The sequence below is a fragment of the Rhinoraja longicauda genome, chromosome 4 (genome assembly GCF_053455715.1).
Source record: "Rhinoraja longicauda isolate Sanriku21f chromosome 4, sRhiLon1.1, whole genome shotgun sequence".
NCBI lineage: Eukaryota > Metazoa > Chordata > Chondrichthyes > Rajiformes > Arhynchobatidae > Rhinoraja > Rhinoraja longicauda.
This window is the reverse complement of record NC_135956.1, coordinates 14,600,795-14,625,822: the sequence shown is the minus strand read 5'-3', so window position 1 is coordinate 14,625,822 and position 25,028 is coordinate 14,600,795. Positions and strand designations below refer to the sequence as shown.

Below are 25,028 nucleotides of genomic sequence, written 5' to 3'. Positions count from 1 at the left end.
AACAAATGCAGACATTAAACTTGTATGTTTTCATCAGAAATCTCTTCACCTTCTCTCAAAATTGCAAGAACAAAAAATAGAAGTAATCGTAACATTTTGAATTTCATCTCTCAGAGTCAATCTCACCAAAAATAACGTAACAGAAATTAGTCACAGGCAATGCTCCTTTCTGCCAAACCCCACCCCCCAAGGTGTGAAGCTCTATTGTATGTAGGCTCATCATTTATGCAGGCCTTACACACTATGTGCACACAAATACCTTTACTCTGCTAATGGAGGAATTCAGTGGGGCTTTGCAATACAAGTGTGTGTGGGGGGGATGTTAGATCTGAGGGGAAAGAGGGGAAACTATAATAGGGGAAAGTAAGCCCCAACTCTCATTATGTGCAGAAGAATTTTACTCAGTGGCACGGTGGCACAGTGGTGCAGCAGTAGAGTTCCTGCCTCACAAAGTCCGTGACCTGGGTTTGATCCCGACCTTGGGTGCTGTCTGTGTGGAGTTTGTACGTTCTCCCTGTGACCAGTTGGGATAACATAGAATTAGCGTATGCGTGATCGACAGTCAGTGTTGACTCGGTGGGCTGAACTCCAAACGTGACGAGGCTTTGAACAGTCCATCCATAAGCTGGGGTAGAGTCTGATTCCCATGCACCTCATTATAGGAATTGGACTTTGTCTCTGGAACTGTTGTCCTACAATGCTTGGATAGAGTGAATGTGGAGAGGTTGTTTCCACTAGTGGGAGAGTCTAGGACTAGAGCTCATAGCCTCAGAATTAAAGGACGTTCTTTTAGGAAGGAGATGAGGAGGAATTTCTTTAGTCAAAGGGTGGTGAATCTGTGGAATTCACCAGAGGTTATGGGAAGGCAGGAGAATAGGGTTAGGAGGGAGAGATAGATCAGCCATGATTGAATGAAAGAGTAGACAATGGGCCAAATGGCCTAATCCTATTCCTATCCCTTATGACCTTATAATGTTGAGAACTATATTCTGCACTCTGTATCCTTTCCTTTGCTCCACTTATTGCCCTTGAGTATGACTTCATTGTATTTATGTATGGTAATATTTTACTGTATTGGATAGCATGCAAAGCAAAGCTTTTCACTGTACCTCAGTAGACATGACAATAATAAACCTTAGCCAAATGTGTTTTAGGCTGTTTGACAATATTGTGCAAGCTGAGAACTCCTAATAAATCTCTTGGCCATACAAATGGAGGAGGCATAAATAGATTTCTGGGTCTCAACCCAAAACATCACCTATTCTATTTCTCCAGAGATGCTGTCTGACCCGCTGAGTTCCTCCAGCTTTTGGTGCCTATAATAGATTTTTGGGAATGTGCTACTAAGTACCTTATTTGTGTTTTGACAAACTTCATTCACACAGCATGCAAAACATTGCGCGACACAGATAAGCTCCACATTATGGGAGTTATGTTGCTAGAAAAAGATCTGTATCATTATTTTCTGTAACACAAAGTTGCATCATCTGAATGAGTATCACAGAATGCAAATTGAAAAAAAAGTTTGCATAATTACTTTTTTTCACGTAAATTTCATACCATCAGATTTTTATTCCGTATCCAAACCTTTTGGTAGTGATTTGTGAATTCTTTCAGTATGAATTTCAGTTACCTGTGCTGCAGTAAAGTGAGGGCCACCTGTACTTTAGTTACTGAGCCATTGACTTTTGGACGGCACGGTGGCGCAGCGGTAGAGTTGCTGCCATACAGCGCCAAAGACCCGGGTTCGAACCTGACTTCGGGTGCTGTCTATATGGAGTTTGTACGTTCTCCCCGTGACCTGCGTGGGTTTTCTCAGAGATCTTTGGTTTCCTCCCACACTCCAAAGACACACAGGTTTGTAGGTTAATTGGCTTGGTACAGCAGTGAATTGTCCCTACTGTGTGTAGGATAGTGTAAGTGTGCGGGTCGGTGCGGATTCGGTAGGCCGAAGGGCCTGTTTCCCTGCTGTATCTCTGAACTAAACTAAAATACAGATATCCTGTGCGCCGGGTCGATGCTGAGCTTTCAAAAACAATTTATGATGTTTCACAGTGAGGAATATACTGAACAAACAAGTTGAGAAGTGCCAACATAAATTAATTGAGGCTAATCATTCTTAACACTGCCAAGCAAGACTGGGGCTAAGTATAAGCTCTCAGCTATTTAATTATAAAAATGGCAATTCTGTCAGCAGCTTTGAAAGCATTTGTCCATTGGATTATTGAGACTGTTTCTGATATCAGCAAGCAACTTAGTTAAATCATCTATTTTGATCAAAAATATCAACGCTGTGTTGCACATAGAATTCAACTGCATTTTTTTACCCGGGTTCAATAAACCTAACTTTTTTATTGATATTTTAACTCAGAAGTTACTGATGTTTAAAAAAAAGTTGCCAACCTGTAAATGTAAGCTTTTTTCATTATAGACTCCAGATGATTGTTGAATTCAAAGAAGGTTGAAAACTGGAGAAAAATAAAAACCCAAAAAATAACCCAATTAAAATATTTAATTTGTAATTACAATATAGCGTCAATGCTTAATTATGACGATACAGGTCCACCACCAATTTTCTGGCACACTGGGTTCGAGAACCTTTCTGGATTATCCATTTTGCCGGACCAACAGAGGACACGGCCTTGGTGGGCCGACATGCAAAGTGGGCCGCGGTAGTTGGCGATAGGAATGGATCTGCTGCCGGACTACCAGCTACCGGAAAATCGGTGGTGGACCTGTACGTTGTTGTTGTTGTTGGTTATTGAGAGAAAGAATTTGCAATAGACAATAGACAATAGACAATAGGTGCAGGAGGAGGCCATTCGGCCCTTCGAGCCAGCACCGCCATTCAATGTGATCATGGCTGATCATTCTCAATCATTACCCCGTTCCTGCCTTCTCCCCATACCCCCTGACTCCGCTATCCTTAAGAGCTCTATCTAGCTCTCTCTTGAATGCAATCTTAAACTACCTCATTGTAACATCAGTAGATCCCAAATATTTCATATCCAATTAGATTCTTTTGAAGTATAAAGATGATTATTATGTTACCAACTTGATACAGATACAGACTGTTTAGATAAGTGAAGGAAGTTCTGTACGGCCTATTACCAGGCAGAAGTTTTAAATGGTTAAATGGTCAGCTGCCAAGAGAGAATGGACCATCCCCTAATGGATTGTGATCTATTGTGCAATCAAACAAAAAAGATTTGGAGATAGATGGGGAGTCAGGAAGAAATTATGTTTGAATTTGCATTAAATTTACATGGTTGGTTCTAGAGCCTTTAAAACAGAAAGTTGGAGACTATATCTTAGCATAAACAATGTGGGCTGAAGCGCGTGATCCCGTGCTGTACTTTTTAATGTTGTATATCTATCCTTCATAATATTCATTTTCATGTACACAAGGTTTTGGTTTATTATTGTCAAGGTACATGTGTACCGAGGTGACACGCATGTGCACTTGGCAATTATACTTTATTTGACCAAGATTGGCTGGCTGACAGTGCTCCTCATGTTGTTGGTAAATTTTCCAGCAATTCGGCAAACACGAGTTGTACTTCTTGCATTTACTTTCCAAACTACTGTTTTGATCAGTTGAGGCAAGCCTTGGATGAACCAACTCCATTTCCCTGTTATATCCACAAGTCAAAGCTTTTCTAAAGATTTCAATTAATGCAGCGGGAGAAATTAGCAAAATTGTTCCCAAAATCCTTTCCCAGTTAGTCCCAAGTCAGCCATGACAGAATCTATCCAGATTTGTTTACCACAATCCCAAACTCTGGTGCGAAACTAGAGAAAGGGACAGCAAAGAAAATATTTCGTTTTATTTCCATGTACTAGGATTAACATCATGAAAAGGCATTATAAAGCAGGGCCTCAAAAACTGATATTAACAGAATCCAATTGTATTTTATAGGCTCAGGATCGAGATTTTACATGAATAATTAATTGAAGCAAATGGTTACAGCATATCACTCCCATGTGTAATATTTTCCCGAATCATTTCACTTGACTCCATAACTGCCTAATGAAGCGATACCATGTATCCCATTTTATTTTAAGCAATCTAAGTATGATTTATAGATCTTGTCACATTTTGGCAATTCAGACACATTCTAAAGGTCCATTATAACAAAGATGAGATTTACATCAACATGCAGGTTACATTTAACACTGTCAATAAAAACAAGGCCCAGCAATAAACCAATAATCAGCGTGAATTTACCTTAAGTAGACGGTTTAGTCGAAACAGGGGATTGTAATCAAACAGCAAGTATAATAAATCAGACGGGATTATTGACGCGAGATCAAGCTGTGGAAACAGATTTTAAGTCAGAAAGCATACTTTAACATTAAATAGCAACTCAGCTAAAAAGTATATTTGGTAATTGTTTGCATGCTTCTAGCCAAATACAGGCTTACCTTGAATTTTATTGATTTTGAATAGTGTTTTCTCATTTCTATTTTATCAGTCTAAAACAGCCAAGAAAATGCACAGATTAGAAAATCAATATTATAGAATTATATTTTTTGAGTTTGCTCTTATCATTAATACTTAAGAATGTAAGGAAATCTAATACAGGAGAATCAATATATTTTTCATTTTGCCACCTTATAATCAGAAGTGAATATCCTCGGGTCAATTGTGGTTTCAACAGATGCAAAATAAAATATCTTCCAGTCTATCCTAAGAGCTGTCAGTACTTTGCGTTCTTCGTGAATATGTTTTGAAGCCCACTACTTTCTGTCATTAGCAATATGAATGAAAAATAACATTAAAATTACTATTGGGCACAATAATACAGAAAATTGGTACTGTTGGAAGAAATATTTGATATATACCGATACTTTGCTTCATAAACACTCATTGCACTTTCTGCCTGTGACTGCAGCCACAGGCTTCAAAGCTTATGCATTGCAGTGGCTTCAAATATAATCATATTAGACAGTTTGAACTGCTCTTTGGGCTAGATCTGTTTCTGCTGCAATTCGGATGAAGTGCACTATTCCTTGACAGTTCCTCCCTCCCTTCCCCGCAAACTCCCAACATTCAGGCAAATCTTCTCTCTTTATTTCTGCTTTTTCGCTCAAAATAAATTTGTTTGAATCATAGATGCTTGGAGCATGAAATTAAGTCATTTGTTCCATTCTGCCTGTGCTGGCCCTTTGAAAGAACTTTCCAATTAGTTTCACGTCCTTAATCTTCCCTGTTAACTCTATAAGTTTTACACTTTTGTGCCATTATCCTATTCCTTTTTGAAAGTTACCATTGAATCAACATGCATTACTGTGTCAACCAGTGTAATGGAAATCATATCAATTTTTTAGGTGTAGATAAATAAAATGTAATCTCTGGCTCTTCTGCTGATTTATAGAATCCTTCATTTTTTTTCTTTTTAATTTAGAACGGAAACAAGCCCTCACAATCCAACCCATCTATGCCGACCAAGTCCTACGCTCCAGGGAGAAAAGTCCTAGCCTATCCACCCTCACCTAAGCCCTCTAGTCCCAGTTACATCCTCAGATCCATTTACTTTGAGGATGGGAACATACAAATGTTTTGATACACACATCAGAACTTTCACTCCATTTGTTAGTGTCAGGGATGTAGTATTGGTGGAGTTAATGGTTATTTTGTATTGCACCAGTGTTAACAAATGTACAGTGGTCTGAATAGTGTCATGATGTTTTCAGGCGGGTACACTTGGTGGAAATTATGAGTAGAGATGGCTTAACAGCCTAATATACTGTAATTCAGGGCTGGTGTCACAGAGGAGCTAATGAATAGAATAGGACAGCTCTATTTGAATGAGAGTGGCCACATCATAGGCAGAAAGTATGCAATGACTGTTTACTGTTCTCTCAGACAGAGAAAGAGGTCAGCAAGAAGTTTAATGATTTGGCGGCGAGTACCAAGACAGTAAGGATTTTTTTCCAGTTGAATAAATCCACACTTTAGCAAGCTTCCTATTTTCATCAATACAATTTTCCACAAGGCCCTTGATCAATTAAATAAATATGTATGTTTGCAATATGACTGCCCTTTCTCCAAATCCATGTTCAAAAGCATAAACTATGGTTTCATGTAAAATGGTGGGATAGCCACAGTTTTATGCTCCTTCTTGAATGGAAATTATTGGAGGCAGATATCACTGAAGATAAAGGACTGACTTTATATATGCGGCTTTTACGGCAATATTGCCGCAGGTCCTGTATTTCCCTCATTGAAAAGGTTGCCAAACCAAATCATGTAGACAATAAGGGTTAGCTGAAACGTAATTAATGTAATGAAAATACTGCACTGACGTTCCTGCACAGGCAGAAACGTACCATAAATGTGGCTGACTTTATCAAGGCGTGTGGCACATTTTGCTTGCCGTGGGTCAGAATTGCATTCATCAATCAAATGAAGGCTGGCATTGCAGATGGTGCTGCTGCCATAAGAGTTATTCTTTGCTGAATGCATCAGTTCCATAACATCACCAGAAGCAAGGAGCTGAAGACAGGAACATTCAGACTTAGACTAGTGCTACTACCTGTAATATTGTGGTCGATAATGGTCTGTCACAACATAACAGCATGCAGCAATGTTTTTCTATGCACAATATATTTAGATTACGATGCAATTAACTATTATAACCTTGCATAAAAATCTGGAGTCAGTGAAATGGGATGATTACAGTATTTTTCTGTTCGTTACTACTGCCTTTAGGCAGGAGGCAATTCTTAAAATTAGCATTTAAACCAAGGGAACGGTAACATTTCCCCGGAATATGCCATTTCATGTCTTGTCAGGCGGAGGAAACCTGCGTGGATGCAAATATACAAGAGAATAAGTCTAACAAAAACCTATATTTATCACATTCAACATCACTACTCTATATATAATGATATCTCATATTCCTATTTATATGCTGTTCCTTGAGATCATCTGAAAACTGTAGCGGAAATATTGAAAAACAAAAAAATTAGAATAAATAAGGAACAAAAAAGAATTCAATGTTAGTAAAAAAAGAAAATGGCACTGGGCCATTCTCTGGGTACTCGCTGGAGTTTATAAGGATGAGGGGGGACCTCATTGAAACTTACCGAATAGTGAAAGGCCTGGATAGAGTGGATGTGGAGAGGATATTTCCTCTAGTGGTAGCATCTAGGATGAGAGACTATAGCCTCATAATAAAAGAGCCTACCTTTAGAAAGGAAATGAGAAGGAATCAGAAGGTGATGAATCTGTAGAATTCATTGCCACAGACGACTGTGGAGGCCAAGTTAATGGATATTTTTAAGGATGGGATTGACAGATTCTTGATGAGTAAGGGTGTCAGGGATTATGGGGAAAAGGCAGGAGAATAGGGTTGAGAGGGAATGATAGATCAGCCATGATTCAATGGCGCTGTAGACTTGATGAGCTGAATGGCCTAATTCTGCTCCTAGAACTTATGAACTTATGAGAATGGACAAGCTAGACGCAGGAAAAATGTTCCCAATGATGGGCGTCCAGAACCAGGGGCCACAGTCTTAGAACTTATGAACATGAAAATGTTTGTAAGACTAAAAGCAATTACCCAAAGTGTGTTGGCTAATATGTTAAGGTTTTAAAATAAGATGTCTGCAGAGATAGTAATTTTACTTGTTTTTAACTTTCAGAATTCCTAGGTCTAAATCATACCCAGTAGGTTGGAAGAAACAAACTACAACCTACTATAGGAGAAAGGAGAGAAGTCAAAATCAGGGAACTCTGTGCCTGTGATTGCCTCTTTAGGTCTAGGTTTAAGTTTATTACTGTCACGTGTCCTGAGGTACAGTGAAAACCTTTGTTTTGCATGTTATCCACTCAGATCTGATAATACTATACAATGAAGTCAAACTCAAGTACAATAGATAGCGTGAAGGGGATAATACAGAGTGCAGAATATAGTTCTCAGCACTATATATAAGCCTCTACAAGATAACTGCTAAAGATAAACCAGATTATTCATAAGCCTGGAGTCCTTATTAGCTCTGAAATGAGTTTCTAACCCTATAGTCACTCTAGGTAACCATTCCAGGTTACGTCAATTTCTGTAAAATCATGCATTTTTACCCCAAAAGGATGGGTCCATTGTTTAGTTTAGTTTAGTTTAGAAATAGTGTGGAAACAGGCCCGTCGGCCCACTGAGTCCACGCCGACCAGCGATCCCCACACACTAATACTATCCTACAATCCCTTGGGACAATTTACAATTTTACTGAAACCAATTAACCTACAAACCTGTACGTCTTTGGAGTGTGGGGGGAAACCAGAGCACTCGGAGAAAACCCATGCAGGTCACAGGGAGAACGTACAAACTCCTACTGACAGCAGTCATAGTCAGGATCAAACCCGGGTCTCTGGTGCTGTAAGGCAGCAACTCTACCGCTGCGCCACTGTGCTGTTCCATTGCTGGGACCTTGGTACAGTTTTGGTCTCCTAATTTGAGGAAGGACATCCTTGTAATGGAGGCAGAGCAGCGTAGGTTCACGAGATTGATCCCTGGGATGGCGGGACTGTCATATGAGGAAAGATTGAAAAGACTAGGCTTGTATTCACTGGAGTTTAGAAGGATGAGAGGGGATCTTATAGAGACATATAAAATTATAAAAGGACTGGACAAGCTAGATGCAGGAAAAATGTTCCCAATGTTGGGGGAGTCCAGAACCAGGGGCCACAGTCTTAGAATAAAGGGGAGGCAATTTAAAACTGAGGTGAGAAGGAACTTTTTCACCCAGAGAGCTGTGAATTTGTGGAATTCTCTGCCAGAGAGGGCAGTGGAGGCCAAATCACTGGATTAATTTAAGAGAGAGTCAGATACTCTGGGGGCTAGTGGAATCAAGGGATATGGGGAGAAGATGGGCACAGGTTACTGACTGGATGATCAGCCATGATCACAATGAATGGCGGTGCTAGCTCGAAGGACCGATGGCCTCCTGCACCTATTTTCTATGTTTCTATGTTTCTAATATTTCTTACTGCTGCGCCTGCAGGCTATACTAAGCAAATATGACACTCAAACACAGCATTGAAGCAGTGCTTTGTGGTGAGAAGTTCAGTTACATTTTCAGACACAAACTCTCTGCTTGATTACAACAAAATAGGCAGCTGTATTTGAAGAAAACCAGTTTTCTAGTTTTCTTTGCAGACACAAAGTGCTGGAGAAACTCAGCGGGTCAAGCAGCATCTCTGGAGAAAAAGGATGGGTGACTTTTCGGGTCAGACTGAAGAAGGATTCCGACCCGAAATATCACCCATCGTTTTTCTCCAGAGATGCTGCCGGACCCACTGAGTTACTCCAGTACTTTGTTTCTTCTTTGGTATAAACCCGCAACTGCTATTGTTCTACACAAGTTTTCTTTGTACCCTCGCCAACATTCTTCTCTGAATCAATTTTAAATATCGTGCCATAAATAAATAAATAACGATATGGGTACAAAACACTCCCAGTTGTTCTTACGGTGCCACGAGCAAAAGCATCGATGGAATAATTTGAGGTGCAACATTAATTCTGCTAGTAAGGTCCTTATGAAACATCACTATTCCACACTGAGTTGTGTGCCAGTCAGAATTACTGGCCATAAGTTGGTAATAGTTTTAGTTACTACATAAGATAGCAGAGGATATTTAGTATTTATATCAGCATGATATTTTCATTAAGAACAATATATAATAATCCTTTCTACTGTGATGAAAGGTACTTCATCATAGTCACACTCAGCTGAGAGCCACAAGTGAAAATTCTATTAATTAAATAATTTGGACAAGAATTATTACTACATATGTGATTGTGATTGTATATGTGATTGTGTTAAGCATCCCAGCTACTGGGATTAGCATAGATTGAATAGTAACACTGTCACCTCTAAGTCAGAAAAATATGTATCCAAGTCCCTCTCCGGAGACTTGAGAAATAAATTGAAGCTGACATTTCTCTTCTGTACTGATTGAGTTCTTCACTGGTAGAAGGACCATCATGAGAAATAATAACATAGGGAACAGTTCCTTGAATCTGTTCCAGGAGGTTAAGATTTAATAGGAACTTGAGGGGTAACTTCTTTACACAATGGTTGGCAGGTATATGGACCAAGCTACTACTGTAGGAGATAGTTGAGGCAAGTACTATCGTAATGGCATTTGGACAGGTACTTGGACAGGACAGGTTTAGAAGGATACAGGCCAAGTGCGGGGCTGGTGGGACTAGTGTAGATGGGGCATGCTGGATGGCATGGGCAGGTTGGGCCGAAGGGCCTGTTTCCACCCAGTATGACTCCATGACTCTGTCTGATCTCTGGCCTCAATCCCACTTTCATGCCTTCTATATGTAATGATTCAAGATCCATAGCTCCTTACTTTAGGGAATTCCAAGTTTCATAACCACTCTCTATCACATGGCTATCAATGAACTTTGCTGTATGCAAGCTGCCATATATCAGGTCCATCAATCTTTAGATTAAAAGAAACAACTACCTCTGCTTAAAGTGCCTTGGAAGATCTCGATGTGCGCTATATAAATGCAATTTTTTGTTTCCTTTACATCTTTTAAGATGGCAAAATAAACCTGGGAGAACTTTACATTGGTTGACAAATTGGACAGTTTGAATAAGCAGAAATCATTAGCAAGCGGGTTGCCATGACAACAGTGGCAGAGTTCCTTTTGTAGCAGCATACTGAATTGTTAGTGGCTTAATTTCCTATTTGTAAGTCCCTGGAGGGGAATTTTGTTCAATATTTTCAAATAACTTATACAAAAAGATAATGAGGAAAAAGATTAATGTACTGTAACAGAGGAAATAAAGCAGGAATGATTGTTTCAGAAGTGCTGCCATGCAAATAGAAAATAATTATCTAAAAATCAGAGCTATTCATGGAAGGCTTTTATGAAAAATACAGGCTATTTAAAAATAGTTTAAATTTACCTTAATGTATTTGGTCTCAGTAAATGTATGGCAGGCTTCATTAGCTCAAGACACGGGATAAATAACACTTACAGTTTGACCCTTGATTCCAAATACAAATAGAAAACTCTGCAACTCTGATGAAAGGTCATTGACCTGAAGTACTAACTCTCGAGTCATAGAGTGATACAGTGTGGAAACAGGCCCTTCGGTCCAACTCGTCCACACCGACCAACAATGTCCCACCTACACTAGTCCCACTTGCCTGTGCTTGGTCCATATCCCTCCAAACCTGTCCTATCCATGTACTTGTCTAACTGTTTCTTAAACGATGGGATAGTCCCAGCCTCATCTACTTCCTCTGGCAGCTTGTTCCATACACCCACCACCCTTTGTGTGAAAAAGTTACCCCTCGGATTTCTATTAAATCTTTTCCCTTTCAACTTAAACCTATGCCCTCTGGTCTTCGATTCTCCTACTCTGGGCAAAAGACTCCGTGCATCTACCCGATCTATTCCTCTCATGATTTTGTATACCGCTATAAGATCTCCCCTCATCCTCCTGCGCTCCGTGGAATAGAGACCCGGCCTAGTCAACCTCTCCATATAGCTCACACCCTCTAGTACTGGCAACATCCTCGTAAATCTTTTCTGAACCCTTTCAAGCTTGACAATATTTTTCCTATAACATGGTGCTCAGAACTGAACACAATATTCTAAATGTGGTCTCGCCAATGTCTTATACACACTGCAACATGACCTCCCAACTTCTATACTCAATACTTTGACTGATGAAGGCCAAAGTGCCAAAAGCCTTTTGGACTCTACTTGATTGTACACTGATATTACCTGATAAGAAGACTGCTCCCAGCATTTACTGCTCATATTTCCAGCAATCTGCATTCCAATATCTGCAGTATTCTGCTTTTGTTTAAACATTTACAGGTACTTCCCGACTTACTGTAAGGGTTACGTTCTGTGAGATGTAACGTAAGTTGGAATCACCATCCTCATCCCCTGCCTGATATAACTCAGTCTGAAAAAGGATCTTGAAATTAGAGAGATCAATATTCTCCCCGCTGGGCTGTAAGCTGCCTCCACTGTCAGAGTGAGGCCATGCACAAAGTGGAGGAACAGCACCTCATATTTCACTTGGGAAGCTTACTCCCAGTGGTATGACTCTTGATTTCTCTAATTTCAAGTAACCCTCACATTCCCTCTCTCTCCGTAGGAACGATATTGTCAAGCTTGAAAGGGTTCAGAAAAGATTTACGAGGATGTTGCCAGGACTAGAGGGTCTGAGCTGTAGGGAGAGGTTGAGTGGGCTGGGTCTCTATTCCTTGGAGCGCAGGAGGATGAGGGGTGATCTTATAGAGGTGTAAAAAATCATGAGAAGAGTAGATCATAGATTCACAGAGTCTCTTGCCCAGAGTAGGGGAATCAAGGACCAGAGGACATAGGTTCAAGGTGGAGGGGAAAAGATTTAATAGGAATCTGAAGGGTAACAAGCTGAGGTAGTTGAGGCTGGGACTATCCCAACATTTAAGAAACAGTTAGACAGGTACATGGATAGGACAGGTTTGGAAAGATATGGACCAAGCGCAGGCAGGTGTGACTAGTGTAGCTGGGACATGTTGGCTGGTGTGGGCAAGTTGGGCCGAAGGGCCTGTTTTTACATTCTATGAGTCAATGACTCAAAACACTCCCCCCATCTTAGTCATCCCACTAGTTTCACTGTTCGTATCCCTTCGTTATCACCTCTTCAACAGCCAACAATGGATCATTGTGGACTCCACATTTCCTTGGTCATCGGTGCAGGTTTTGATTTGTTCTGAAACCTTTTCATATGTCTAGTTTCCCTCTCCCCTGACTCTCAGTCTGAAGAAGTGTCTTGACCTGAAACGTCACCTATTCCTTTTCTCCAGAGATGCTGCCTGACGCGCTGAGTTATTCCAGAATCTTGTTTCTATCTTTGGTATTTATGTATGGTATATCTGATCTGTGTGGATAGCTTGCAAACCAAAGTTTTTCACTGTACCTTGATAAATGTGACAATAATAAACCTAAACCTAAATTTGATTAGAAAGATGTAGATTGTCTGGTCAACTGGTAAATAGAACTTTGTGGCGAGTCCAGAAGCGGGTGAGTGTTGAAGACGGAGTTTATTTGCATGGGCAAAAACCCCGTAACAAACGCAATACTCACAACTATAGACAACCAACGAATACGTCCTTACTGGACTGAGTTCAACACTAGACTAACCCTCTCTCCCACGCTGGCCCACCGCGTGACATCGTTAGCCAAACCGAGGGTTCGAACTCACAGCCAATCCCTATGTCCCTACATGACCCCCCCAGAACCTTCGGTACGGTACCTAATGGGCAGCCGGACCGCCCGACCTAAACGGGTCCGGGGAGGGGAGGCCGGCACCCCCGGCGACGAGGGAGGCCGGGAGTGCCCTGCAGGTGGAGGCGATGGGAGCGACGCTGGAGGGGAAGGTAGGGAGGGCCCTTCCGGTGGAGGCGACGTAGCTGGAGGGGGCAGAGGAAACCCGACCGGGGGCAGCTGAGGGCCGGGCGGCGGGAGAGAAGACGCAGCTGGGAAACCCGGCGGGCCGGCCAGAGGGCGGCCCCGGCGAGGAGGTTGACCCACCAGAACGGGACGGTCCTGGTCTAAGTGGGCAGGTTTAAGCCGGGAGACAGAGACCAGTTCCTGTCGGGTGCCCACTTGCAGAGTGAAGGAGACCGTCCCTCTTTTAAGCACCTGGAACGGGCCTTGGTAGACCGGCTGCAGAAGGGGCCGGTGGGAATCTCGCCGGAGGAAAACAAACTCGTAGTCATGCAAGTCCGCCGTTACGTGCACCGCGGCACTCCCGTGACGGGAGGCTGGGACCGGGGCCAGGGAACCTTAGAAGTGTGAAGCAAAGCATTTAGGGGTTGTGCCAAGGCAAGGGAATGCATAATAAATGGAAGCATATCGAATCATATGCAGGAACAGAAGTAGATGATGTCCATAATCACTGAATATAAACAATCTGATAGATTAGGTGAAAAAAGAGACCCAATGTGGTGGAGTAACTCAGCGGGTCAGGCAGCATTTCTGTAGGTTAATATAATATAATATAACAATATTGCTAGACTTTAGACTTTAGAGATACAGCGTGGAAACAGGCCCTTCGGCCCACCGTGGTTTGTTTTTCCTTTCTTAGCCAAGGCATAGAGTGCAAGAGAAGGAAGTTTATACCGGACAAGTATACAACTCTTGTTAGGATGCAGCTTGACACATGTGCTGGAGAGAGAGCTGGGGAGATGCATAAGGAAATCTCTATCACCCCAAAACCTCAGCTAAATGAGCTAAACCTCATTAAGAGGAAAATTTGGATAAGATGGAGTTATTTTCATCGGAATAGAGGCCGAGGCTGAATAATTAGGAATCTACTTTCCTTACCTGAGGGTCACCATGGGGTTTTGATTAAAATAATTAGTAGAGGATTGGAGCAGAGACAAGGAAAGGATTTTCACACAGTAGTGACAGTAGCTTGGAGCTTGTTGTGTGAATACAGGCAGAAATCTTCACCACATTTAAAAGCACAGCTCCATTATGAACTCACAATCAAGTCAGATTTTGTAATATAACAGTATTGCTAGACTTTAGACTTTACAGATACAGCGTGGAAACACGCCCTTCGGCCCACCGTGTCCGCACTAACCAGTGATCCCCATACACTAACACTATCCTACGCAGTAGGGACAATTCCTATACGTTTTTGAAGTGTGGGAGGAAACTGGAGAACCCGGAGAAAATCCACGCATTCACAGGGTGAATGTACAAACTCTGTACAGACAGCACACGTAGTCAGGATCGAACCCGGCAGTAAGGCAGCAACTTTACTGCTGCGCCACTGTGTCACCTTTTGTTGGGAAAGATGGCATTGATTTACTTTCCCAGGTGTTCGTGGTAAGCTGGCGGCAAGCCTTCTTCTTGAACCTTTCTGGTTCCCTGTTGGCCTACCCAGAAAAGAAAAGTCTGTGCAATTGTCACTAAATGACATTCAGGACCAGGGGAATTTTGACTTAATATCTCCATTGGTGCTTCTGGGACACTGTAGCAAGTTTTAGCATGCCAACACTTAGGTTAAGCAGGCTACGACTTTATTACTTAGAGCACAGGAGGATGAGGGGTGATCTTATAGAGGTGTACAAAATCGTGAGAATAGATTAGGTAAATGCACAGAGTCTCTTGCCCAGAGTAGGGGAATCAAGAACAAGAGGACGTAGATTTAAGGTGAGGGGGAAAGATTTAATAGAAACCTGAGGGGTAACTTTTTAATGCAAAGGGTGGTGGGCATATGGAACGAGCTGCCAGAGGAGGTAGTTGAGGCAGGTACTATCGCAACTTTTAGACAGATACATGGATAGGACAGGTTTAAGTGGATATGGGCCAAACGCAGGCAGGTGGGACTAATATACATGGGGCATGTTAGTCGGCGTGGGCAAGTAGGGCTATTACAGTCACCTAACCATTGAGTCATACAGTAAGGAAACAGGCCCTTTAGTCCAATTCATCCATGCCAACCAAGACGCCCATTCAATCTCGTCCTGTGTGCTTGCGTTTGACCAATATAACATAACATAACATAACAACACTTTATTGTCACTCGGCACAACACCGAGCGAAATTTCAGCAGTCACACAAAATACAGCAAAAAGAAAAGAACACAGGACACCCGACCCCAACACAAACATCCATCACAGTGACTCCAAACACCCCCTCACTGTGATGGAGGCAACAAAACTTCCCCTCTCTTCCCCCCGCACCCACGGACAGGCAGCTCGACCCCTACCGAGGCAAACGACACGCACAGCCCCCGCAAGGGGATGGAAGGCCCCCCGGCCGAGCCGCCCCGGGCACCGAAACGTCCCGCGGCCACACCGGGCGATGTTAAGTCCAACGGCCGAGCCGCACCGGGCACTGAAACGTCCCGCGGCCGAACAGCGCTGACGATGTTAAGTCCAGCGGCCAAGCCGCACCGGGCACTGAAACGTCCCGCGGCCACACCGGGCGATGTTAAGTCCAGCGGCCAAGCCGCACCGGGCATTGAAACGTCCCGCGGCCGAGCCGCACCGGGCACTGAAACGTCCCGCGGCCACACCGGGCGATGTTAAGTCCAGCGGCCGAGCCGCACCGGGCACTGAAACGTCCCGCGGCCGAGCCGCACCGGGCACTGAAACGTCCCGCGGCCGCACCGGGCGATGTTATGTCCAGCGGCCGAGCCGCACTGGGCACTGAAACGTCCCGCGGCCGAGCTGCGCCGGCAATGTTAAGGCCCGCAGCCGAGCCGCACCGGGCACTGAAACGTCCCGCAGCCGAGCTGCGCCGGCAATGTTAAGGCCCGCAGCCGAGCTGCACCGGGCACTGAAACGTCCCGCAGCCGAGCTGCGCCGGCAATGTTAAGGCCCGCAGCCGAGCCGCACCGGGCACTGAAACGTCCCGCAGCCGAGCTGCGCCGGCAATGTTAAGGCCCGCAGCCGAGCCGCGCCCCGGGGAAGAGACCTAATAAAATAAAGGTTTCCCCCCGCCCCACCCCCCCACCCCACCCCACACCCCCACCACACACCCCCACCACACATACACAGCCAAAAACAGAAACAAAAACCATCCCAACACCGACACAAACAAAAAAAAAGAAAAAAAGACAACAGACTGCCAGAGAGCCGCAGCCGTTAGGCGCAGCCAACTCCTCTAAACCTTTCTTATCCATGTACCTGTACAAATGTAATTAAATATTGTTATCGTACCTGGCCCAACCGCTTCCTCTGGCAGCTCGTTCCATACACTGGGTGAAAATGTTGCCCCTTGAGTTCCAATTAAATCTTTTCCCTCCCACCTTAAACCAATGCCCTTGAGTTATTGATTCCCCAAAGCTGTGATAAAGACTGTGGATTTTATTAATTCATATAATCTATATAAGCTATACTGTATCGACCAATGAAAACTGACTGGGTCAGACAAACATTGCCATGAGGAAAAGTGTAAGGTATTACTGAATGGAGATCTTCAAAATGATTATAGTTTTGGATAAAGAGGATGGAGGGAGAATTTTTCCATTTGTGAGGAAGAGATTAACTAGATGTTATCAAGCAATGCTGATAAAATGGTCACCGAGAAATCCAGTTTTTTTAGTTTAGTTTAGAGATACAACGTGGAAACAGGCCCTTTAGCCCACTGAGTCTGCGCCGACCAGTGATCCTCATACACTAATACTATCCTACACACACTAAGGACAATTTACAATATTGCCAAGCCAATTAAACTACAAACCTGTACGTCTTTGGGCTGTGGGAGGAAACCGGAGCTCCTGTAGAAAACCTACGCAGTTCATGGGGAGAACGTACTCACTCCGTACAGACAGCACTCGTATTCAGGATTGAACCCATGTCTCTGGATCTGTATGGCAGCAAACTTTACCGCTGAGCCTCCAAGCCGCCCCTTTTACCGGGAATTCAGAATAAACCACTTTACCCAATGATTTGGGAGAATATGGAACTTACTACCATAGGAAATAGTGTCGAGCAGTTGCATTCAAAAGAGGACTGGTTATGAGTTAGAATGGAACTAAGGTTTATCTTGACAGATTTACATGACAGTTGCAAGGAGACTTGTGTGGAGCATGTTGGGCTGAGAAGGCCAAAGGGCATAGCTTTAAGGTGAAAGGGTCAAAGTTTAATGTGCGGGCAAGACTTGTTACACAGACTGTGGGTGCCTGGAATGTGATGCCAGGGGTGGTGGTGGAGGCAGATACCATAGCGGTATGCAAGAGGCTTTTGGACAGGCACATGTAAGTGCAGAGAATGGAGGGGTATAATTCACGTGCAGGCAAATGAGATCTGTTTAGCTTGGCGTCATGTTCAGCAAAGACATTGTGGATGGAAGGGCCTGTTCCTGTGCTGTACTGTTCTATGTTCTATTGGGCTGTTTCACATATCATGGATATTTTTAAGGCAGAGAAAGATAGATTCTTGATGGGTACGGGTCAGGGGTTATGGGTAGAAGGCAGGAGAATGGGGTTAGGAGGGAGAGATAGATCAGCCACGATTGAGTAGCGGAGAAGATTTGATGGGCTGAATAGCCTTATTCTGCTCCTATCACTTATGACCACATGGGTAATGTAATTGACTGGTTATACAAATGCTGCTGAAAATTAAACTTACTATTATGTCTCCCTGCTTCATGAACTGCAGGCGGACTTGGAACACCAACATATCCAGCAGATAGATGAAGTCACAGATATAATCCGCAATTAACCAGAAGGGAAGAATCCATGCTGGCCGATACTTGAAAGCCCAGCGCATTGGAATAGACCAGCAGTTCCAGTTCCAGGCGAGCACCACGAAAGACATCCATACCATATAAAGCCGATCTGAAACACAATCATTAGTTCGAGGAGCAGAATTAGGCCATTCGGCTCATCAAGTCTACTCTGCCATTCAAACACGGCTGATCTATCTTTCCCTCTCAACCTCATTCTGCTGCCTTCTCCCCATAACCCTTGAAACCCATACTAATCAAGAATTTGTCAAACTCTGCCTTAAAAATATCCATTGACGCCTCCACAGCTGTCTGTGGCTTTGAATCCCACAGATTCCCCACCATCTGCCTAGAGAAATTCCTCCTCATCTCCTTTCTAAATGGACATCCTACATTATTTAATAATTAGAACAAAGGTATTTAAAATCAGGATAAATATTTTGAATTTGCCTTTTTTTTCAATTATCTTATGGTGCAGTTGCTCATGTTAAAGTATTACACATTTCAGTCGCAATGGTCTAGACTTTGTTATTTCAGAGGTCAGGTTTGTGAGTGCTCAGGAGTTTAAATGGATTGGAAGTGGCTGTGTGTCAGGAAACCATTTCCAATCCATTGGTTTATCATGTTAGTCTTCTAGGGAGAGAGACAGGTTGCTAATTGAGGGCGTGTAGCGTAGGTTTACTAGGTTAATTCCCGGAATGGCGAGACTGTCATATGTTGAAAGACTGGAGCGACTAGGCTTGTATACACTGGAATTTAGAAAGATGAGAGGAGATCTTATCGAAACGTATACGATTATTAAGGGGTTGGACACGTTAGAGGCAGGAAACATGTTCCCAATGTTGGGGGAGTCCAGAACAAGGGGCCGCAGTTTAAGAATAAGGGGTAGGCCATTTAGAACTGAGATGAGGAAAAACTTTTTCAGTCAGAGAGTTGTGAATCTGTGGAATTCTCTGCCTCAGAAGGCAGTGGAAGCCAATTCTCTGAATGCATTCAAGAGAGAGCTAGATAGAGCTCTTAAGGATAGCGGAGTCAGGGGGTATGGGGAGAAGGCAGGAACGGGGTACTGATTGAGAATGATTAGCCATGATCACATTGAATGGCGGTGCTGGCTCGAAGGGCCGAATGGCCTCCTCCCGCACCTATTGTCTATTGTCTAATTTTGCATATGGGTCATTAAAGGCAATATTAACCCAAATGGGCTTTGTCAGTAAACACAGGATTCCAAAGCTTTTAAGACGATGTCAGTGAATGCAGTACCATATAGGCCGAAGAATTGAACGACAAATCTGCCTATAAGTAGGAAGGAACTGTAGATGCTAGTTTAAGCCGAATTCTAAGCAATAGAATCTTAAGCAGTATCCATGCAGCTGTCAAAAATTTGAATTAAAAAGTGTAGTTCACAGTTCCTATCACCTGAGTTTGGAAACTGAGCCGTACACATACAGTAGCTCCAGTTTCTACCGAACTTGCTCCAAAGTGTTTGAAATATCCTCTCACTACAAGTTCTTAACAAAAACCTTTTTACACAATAATTCAATAAAGTAACTGTTGAAGATGTAGTACATATAGGCAGAAGATAGACACAAAAAGTTGGGGTAACTCAGCGGTTCAGACAGCATCTCTGGAGAAAAAGAACAGGTGACGTTTCAGGTGGAGACCCTTCTACAGTCTGAAGAAGGGTCTTGACCTGAAATGCCACCGATTCCTTTTCTCCAGAGATGCTGTCTGAACCGCTGAGTTACCCCAACTTTTTGTGTCTATCTTCTGCCTATATGTACTACATCTTCAACAGTTACTTTATTGAATTATTGTGTAAAAAGGTTTTTGTTAAGAACTTGTAGTGAGAGGATATTTCAAACACTTTGGAGCAAGTTCGGTAGAAACTGGAGCTACTGTATGTGTACGGCTCAGTTTCCAAACTCAGGTGATAGGAACTGTGAACTACACTTTTTAATTCAAATTTTTGACAGCTGCATGGATACTGCTTAAGATTCTATTGCTTAGAATTGGGAATCGGTCTCTGAGAAACATCAGCAGAAATTATTTTCATAGTCGTAGTCATAGAGCACAGTATGTATCAATGCTTTTATGTATTCGTAGATGCTGTATAAAGCCCTTCGGCCCAACTTGTCCATGCCGACCGAGGTGCCCGTCTTCGCTATTCCCATTTGCCCACATTTGACCAATATCCCTCGGAACCTTTCTTCTTCATATAACTGTCCAAATGTCCCTTAACTGGTGTTATTGCACCTGCCTCAACCACTTCATTTGGCAGCTTGTTTCATGTATGTACCAAGCTCTGTATGACAAAATACCTTTTCAGCTTCCTGCTAAATCTTACCCCTCTCACCTTAAACTTTTCAGTTCAGTTTAGTTTAATGTCACGTGTACCGAAGGACAGTGAAAAGCTTTTGTTGCGTGCTAACTAGTCAGCGGAAAGAAAATACATGATTACATTTGAGCCATTTCCAGTGTATAGATACACAATGGAATAACGTTTAGTGCAAAGTAAAGCTAGTAAAGTCCGATCAAAGATAGCCCAAGGGTCACGAATGATATAGATAGTAATTGAGGACAGCTCTTCAGGACCTTAGCTCTCTAGTTCATGATCCTCCAATCCTAGGGAAAAGACTGTGCATTCACCATTTCTATGACCATGATTTTACACACCTCTCTAAGATCATCCCTCAGTCTCCCACGCTTCAAGGAATAAAGTCCCATCCTGCACAACCTCTCCTTGTAACTCAGCCCCTTGAGTCCTGGCAACAACTTTGTGAATCTTTTACACTCTCATACACTAGCACTATCCTACACACCAGGGACAATTTACAAGGTTACCAAAGCCAATTAACCCACAAACCTGTCCATACCCCAGGCAGTCACAGGGAAAACATACAAACTCCATACCCATAGACAGCACCCATAGTTAGGATCGAACCCAGGTCTCTGGTACGGTTAGTCACCAACTCTACTGCTGTGCCACAGTGCCGCATTATATTCTGCACTCCTTTTCTTTCACTTTAGCACACCTGATGTATTCATGCATGACATGATTTTTCCGGATAACATAAAACAACGTTTTTCGCTGTATCTCAGACAACGTGACAATAACAAAGCAATGCCAATACGCAAATAGTCTTCAATATAGGGTTACTGAGTCTCGGGATAACCTTGGTTTTCTGTATATGGTGTTGTCCAGCCAACTCCAAAATCCATTAAACAACATGCTTGCAATACTTCTATAAGCTGTGATGAATTGTGCATGTTAGCATCATATACACCTCATTGAGAGATCTGGGAAATAAAATGTTAATGGAGCCTCCAGGTTAAAAATAAATAGAAAAAAAACCGGCTGCAACAATTTCTGGGTTCTGTACTCTCCACCAACTGTTCTGTGCCACTCCTTACATTGTAATGTTCGAGTTCTGTACAGCATCTTTAGAAACATTTGCAGAAACAAGGAACTGCAGAGACCAGTTTACAAAAAAAGACACAAAGTGCTGGAGTAACTCAGCAGGAAAAAGGCAGCATCTCCGGAGAACATGGATAGGTGACGTTTCCAGTCAAGACCCTTCTTCAGACCTGAAGAAGGTTCCCGACCTGAAATGTGACCTATCCATATTCTCCGGAGACGCTGCCTGACCCTACTGAGTTACTCCAGCACTTTGTGTCTTTTTGTACAAACATTTGCACTGCAATTCCTACTGCAATTCCCAATGTAGCCTGCAGGTGGTACCTTTGTTACAGTCACAACCATAATCACATCATTTGGAGATAAATATACTCATTTGTAAGTAGTCAAGAGAGTTTCATATACATGTGTGTGCGTGTGTGTATGTTTGAGTGTATTTTTGTACTGTATACACTCATGCATGCATACATTTAAAAGCAAACAAACAATTACAGTGCAAAAAGACAAAACCAATTGCTCCCAAGTCTCTTTAGTTCAGAGTTTATTTGGAGGTTGTAGTGTTTAATAACCAGATGGCTGTAGGGAATAAGCTGTTCCTGAACCTGAATATTACAGTTTTCAGGCTACCACATCGAGTTCCCGATGGCAGGAGTGGAATGAGTGTGCGGCCAGGGAGGTGTGGGTCTCAGATGAAGCTGGCTACCATTTTGAGGCAGCGACCTGTAAATCCCTTCGATGGTGGGGAGGTCAGTACCTGTGATAGACTGGGTACTATTCACCACTTTTTGTATCTATGAATCACACTGCCAAATGATTCCGATTTGCTCTTGCGAGAATGCTGAATTGTGTATTCAATATTCTCACCCACCGGGAACGGCTGTTTATTTTTTAAATTGTCAACCAGTTAATGAGGTACAGTGCCACCTGCATTTCTGAACAAAGCAGTTTTTAGATAGAACTCTGCAGTTGGATCATTGTATATGCTTTAGATTTAAGTCACTTCCTTCGCTACACTGAGAACCTGCTTCCCCGCAGAGTACTGATCCGTTTCTGTGATCTTTCTCCTGGAACCTCAGCACTAATAGGTACGTAACCCGCTGTGGTTTAAAAAAAGCATTCCCTCTTTCGGCAGGCTACTTGCCAGAAACTTGATGTGAATCCCAACCCTCTGCCAGAGATGTTGAAGCATGGCCTCCACATGTTGAAAGACACTCCGCATCCCACAGTCTCTCTTCACATCCTGTTGGATACAATAGAAGTGCTGCATCCTCTTTGGCAGCACAGCCCAGCGATTCCTCCATGGTGTAAGCTTGTTATCATAGTCTATGCATAACGTTAACAACCTCTTTGAGCGCCAATTCCACTTTTTGCAGGGAACACATCCTGAGCACGGAGGTCCCAATGCCTCGGAGAGAAAATGTCATTCAATCTACAGTTTAAAAATGTCTTGGATTAGCAGCAAGTTACCTGAATATGTATCAATGCTTTCAGGTATTTGTAGATGCTGTATAAACATTTTGACTGGAGGCTTCTTGAATTTACAGGCAATCATGTCACAGCAACTTTCCTCTTTATGTTCGACCCCATCTTTTTCATCCTCCGGTTTTTTTCCTCCTCTGGTTTCTTTTCCTCCTTTTTACCTTTGTCCTCCTTTGGTGGTGGTGATTTTTTGATGGGTGCTAAGCAATACAAGAAATATAATTATATCTATCTTAAACAATCTGAATCTTAAAAGGTCTGAAGAAAGGTATCGCCCCCAAACGTCATCTATTCCTTTTCTCCAGAGATGCTGCCTGACCCGCTGAGTTACTCCAGCATTTTGTGTATATCAATCTTAAAAGCTGTTTTCCTTGCCAATCCTTGCCAATGTTTTAGGTTCGTTAACTTCAAAATTTGCTGTAAGCTTTCCATCCCCTTGCATATATAAAAATAACATGAAATGCAATTTCACAATCTTTATCAGTATAATTAAAAAATAGTCAGTTACCTGTGGATCTTCAGTAGGATACAGTTGACATTTTAAAGAAATTCAATTCTCAAATTAATCCCTGGTGCAAGAAGTCAGTTAATTATAAAGAAATGTTCAACATTCTTACTGTGCAGGGCATTAATTATTAGGAGTCAGAGTATCACTCGATGAATTACCTCAGGACAGATGTTCTTTACAGATTACTTAAAACTATCTTGCAACTGAGGAAGAAGGATGCCTGACGACAGACAACATGCAAAATTGCCTCTTTTAGCACATTAGTAAAATACCGTGGATGTTGGAACTCGAAAATAAAAATAATTTTTGAATTACTCCACATTTTCTGGCAGCTTTTGTACAGAAAGAAACAGAAAATAGGGTTCAGGTTTATGATCTTCATTCTACTTCTTCATTCTTCAGGCACTGTCGCTACGTTTAAGAAACATTTAGACAGGTACATGGATATAGGACAGGTTTAGAGGGATGTTGGGCATATGCAGGTAGGTGGGGCTAGTGTAGATGGGACATGTTGGTGGGTGTGGGCAAGTTGGGCCGATGGGCCTGTTTCTACGCAGTATTGGTGACTATTACTCTGACTTGTCTCTATCTATTCCAAACTATGAACTTTGTAAGTTCCGTCTATGTTAACACTTTTTAGGAATAGACACTTTGCGTTAATTTGTGTTCCTTTCAGGATGCAATTAGAGAGTCTTGTTAGCAATGGTGTTTTGTTTTGAAAGGGTATCTATCCTACATTTCAATGATGATTAATTTTATGTCATTGTGCACGAAAATGACAGAGTACATTACTATCGACTGATCCAGAGGTTAAAAATTATGGAGTTGTTTTGTTTATAATAAATTAATTTCTCTTAGTTTATAGAATCATGCAGCATGGAGACAGGCTCTTCAGTCCAAATCATCCATGGCGACTAAGGTGCCCTGTCCAAGCTTGGTCCATTTGCCCGGCCCTGGTCCATATCCCTCGAAACCTTTCCAATCCATTCTTGGGAGAAACCTTTCATTCAAGTTTCCATCTCATGTTGCTCTATCTTTAGTTACATTGTTGGACTGCAATTATTGTATGTTTCGATTAACCGGCTATTATTCAATGAACGGGTAGATTTTGCTTATACATTGAGTTTACTCCTTAAATGCCCTTAGATGTACTGCAGATATTTCTTTTTGTTAAAAAAAGGCAAACGTTTTGAGGGAGTAGTTTAGCATGCATAGAGTAGCACAGCACAGGAACAGGCCCTTCAGCCCACAATATCTGCGCCGAACATGATGTTCACATGATAAACAAATCACCTCTGCCTGCCCTTAATCCATGTAACTCCATTCCCTGCATAAGCAACCACCTGCCTATCTAAAAGCCTCTTAAATGCCACTATTATATCTGCTTTCTCCTGGCAGAACATTCCAT

General features: G+C 42.5%; 1 protein-coding gene across 1 annotated transcript in view; it reads right to left on the bottom strand.

Annotated features, from left to right (window-relative positions):
• LOC144592999 (cyclic nucleotide-gated channel beta-3-like) overlaps positions 1-25,028 on the bottom strand; it is an 85,833-nt gene that overhangs the window by 45,921 nt on the left and 14,884 nt on the right. The window contains 6 exon segments of the mRNA XM_078398414.1: positions 2,404-2,468; positions 4,229-4,315; positions 4,426-4,476; positions 18,122-18,330; positions 23,101-23,244; positions 23,247-23,312. Coding sequence (XP_078254540.1) covers positions 2,404-2,468; positions 4,229-4,315; positions 4,426-4,476; positions 18,122-18,330; positions 23,101-23,244; positions 23,247-23,312 — 622 coding nt within the window.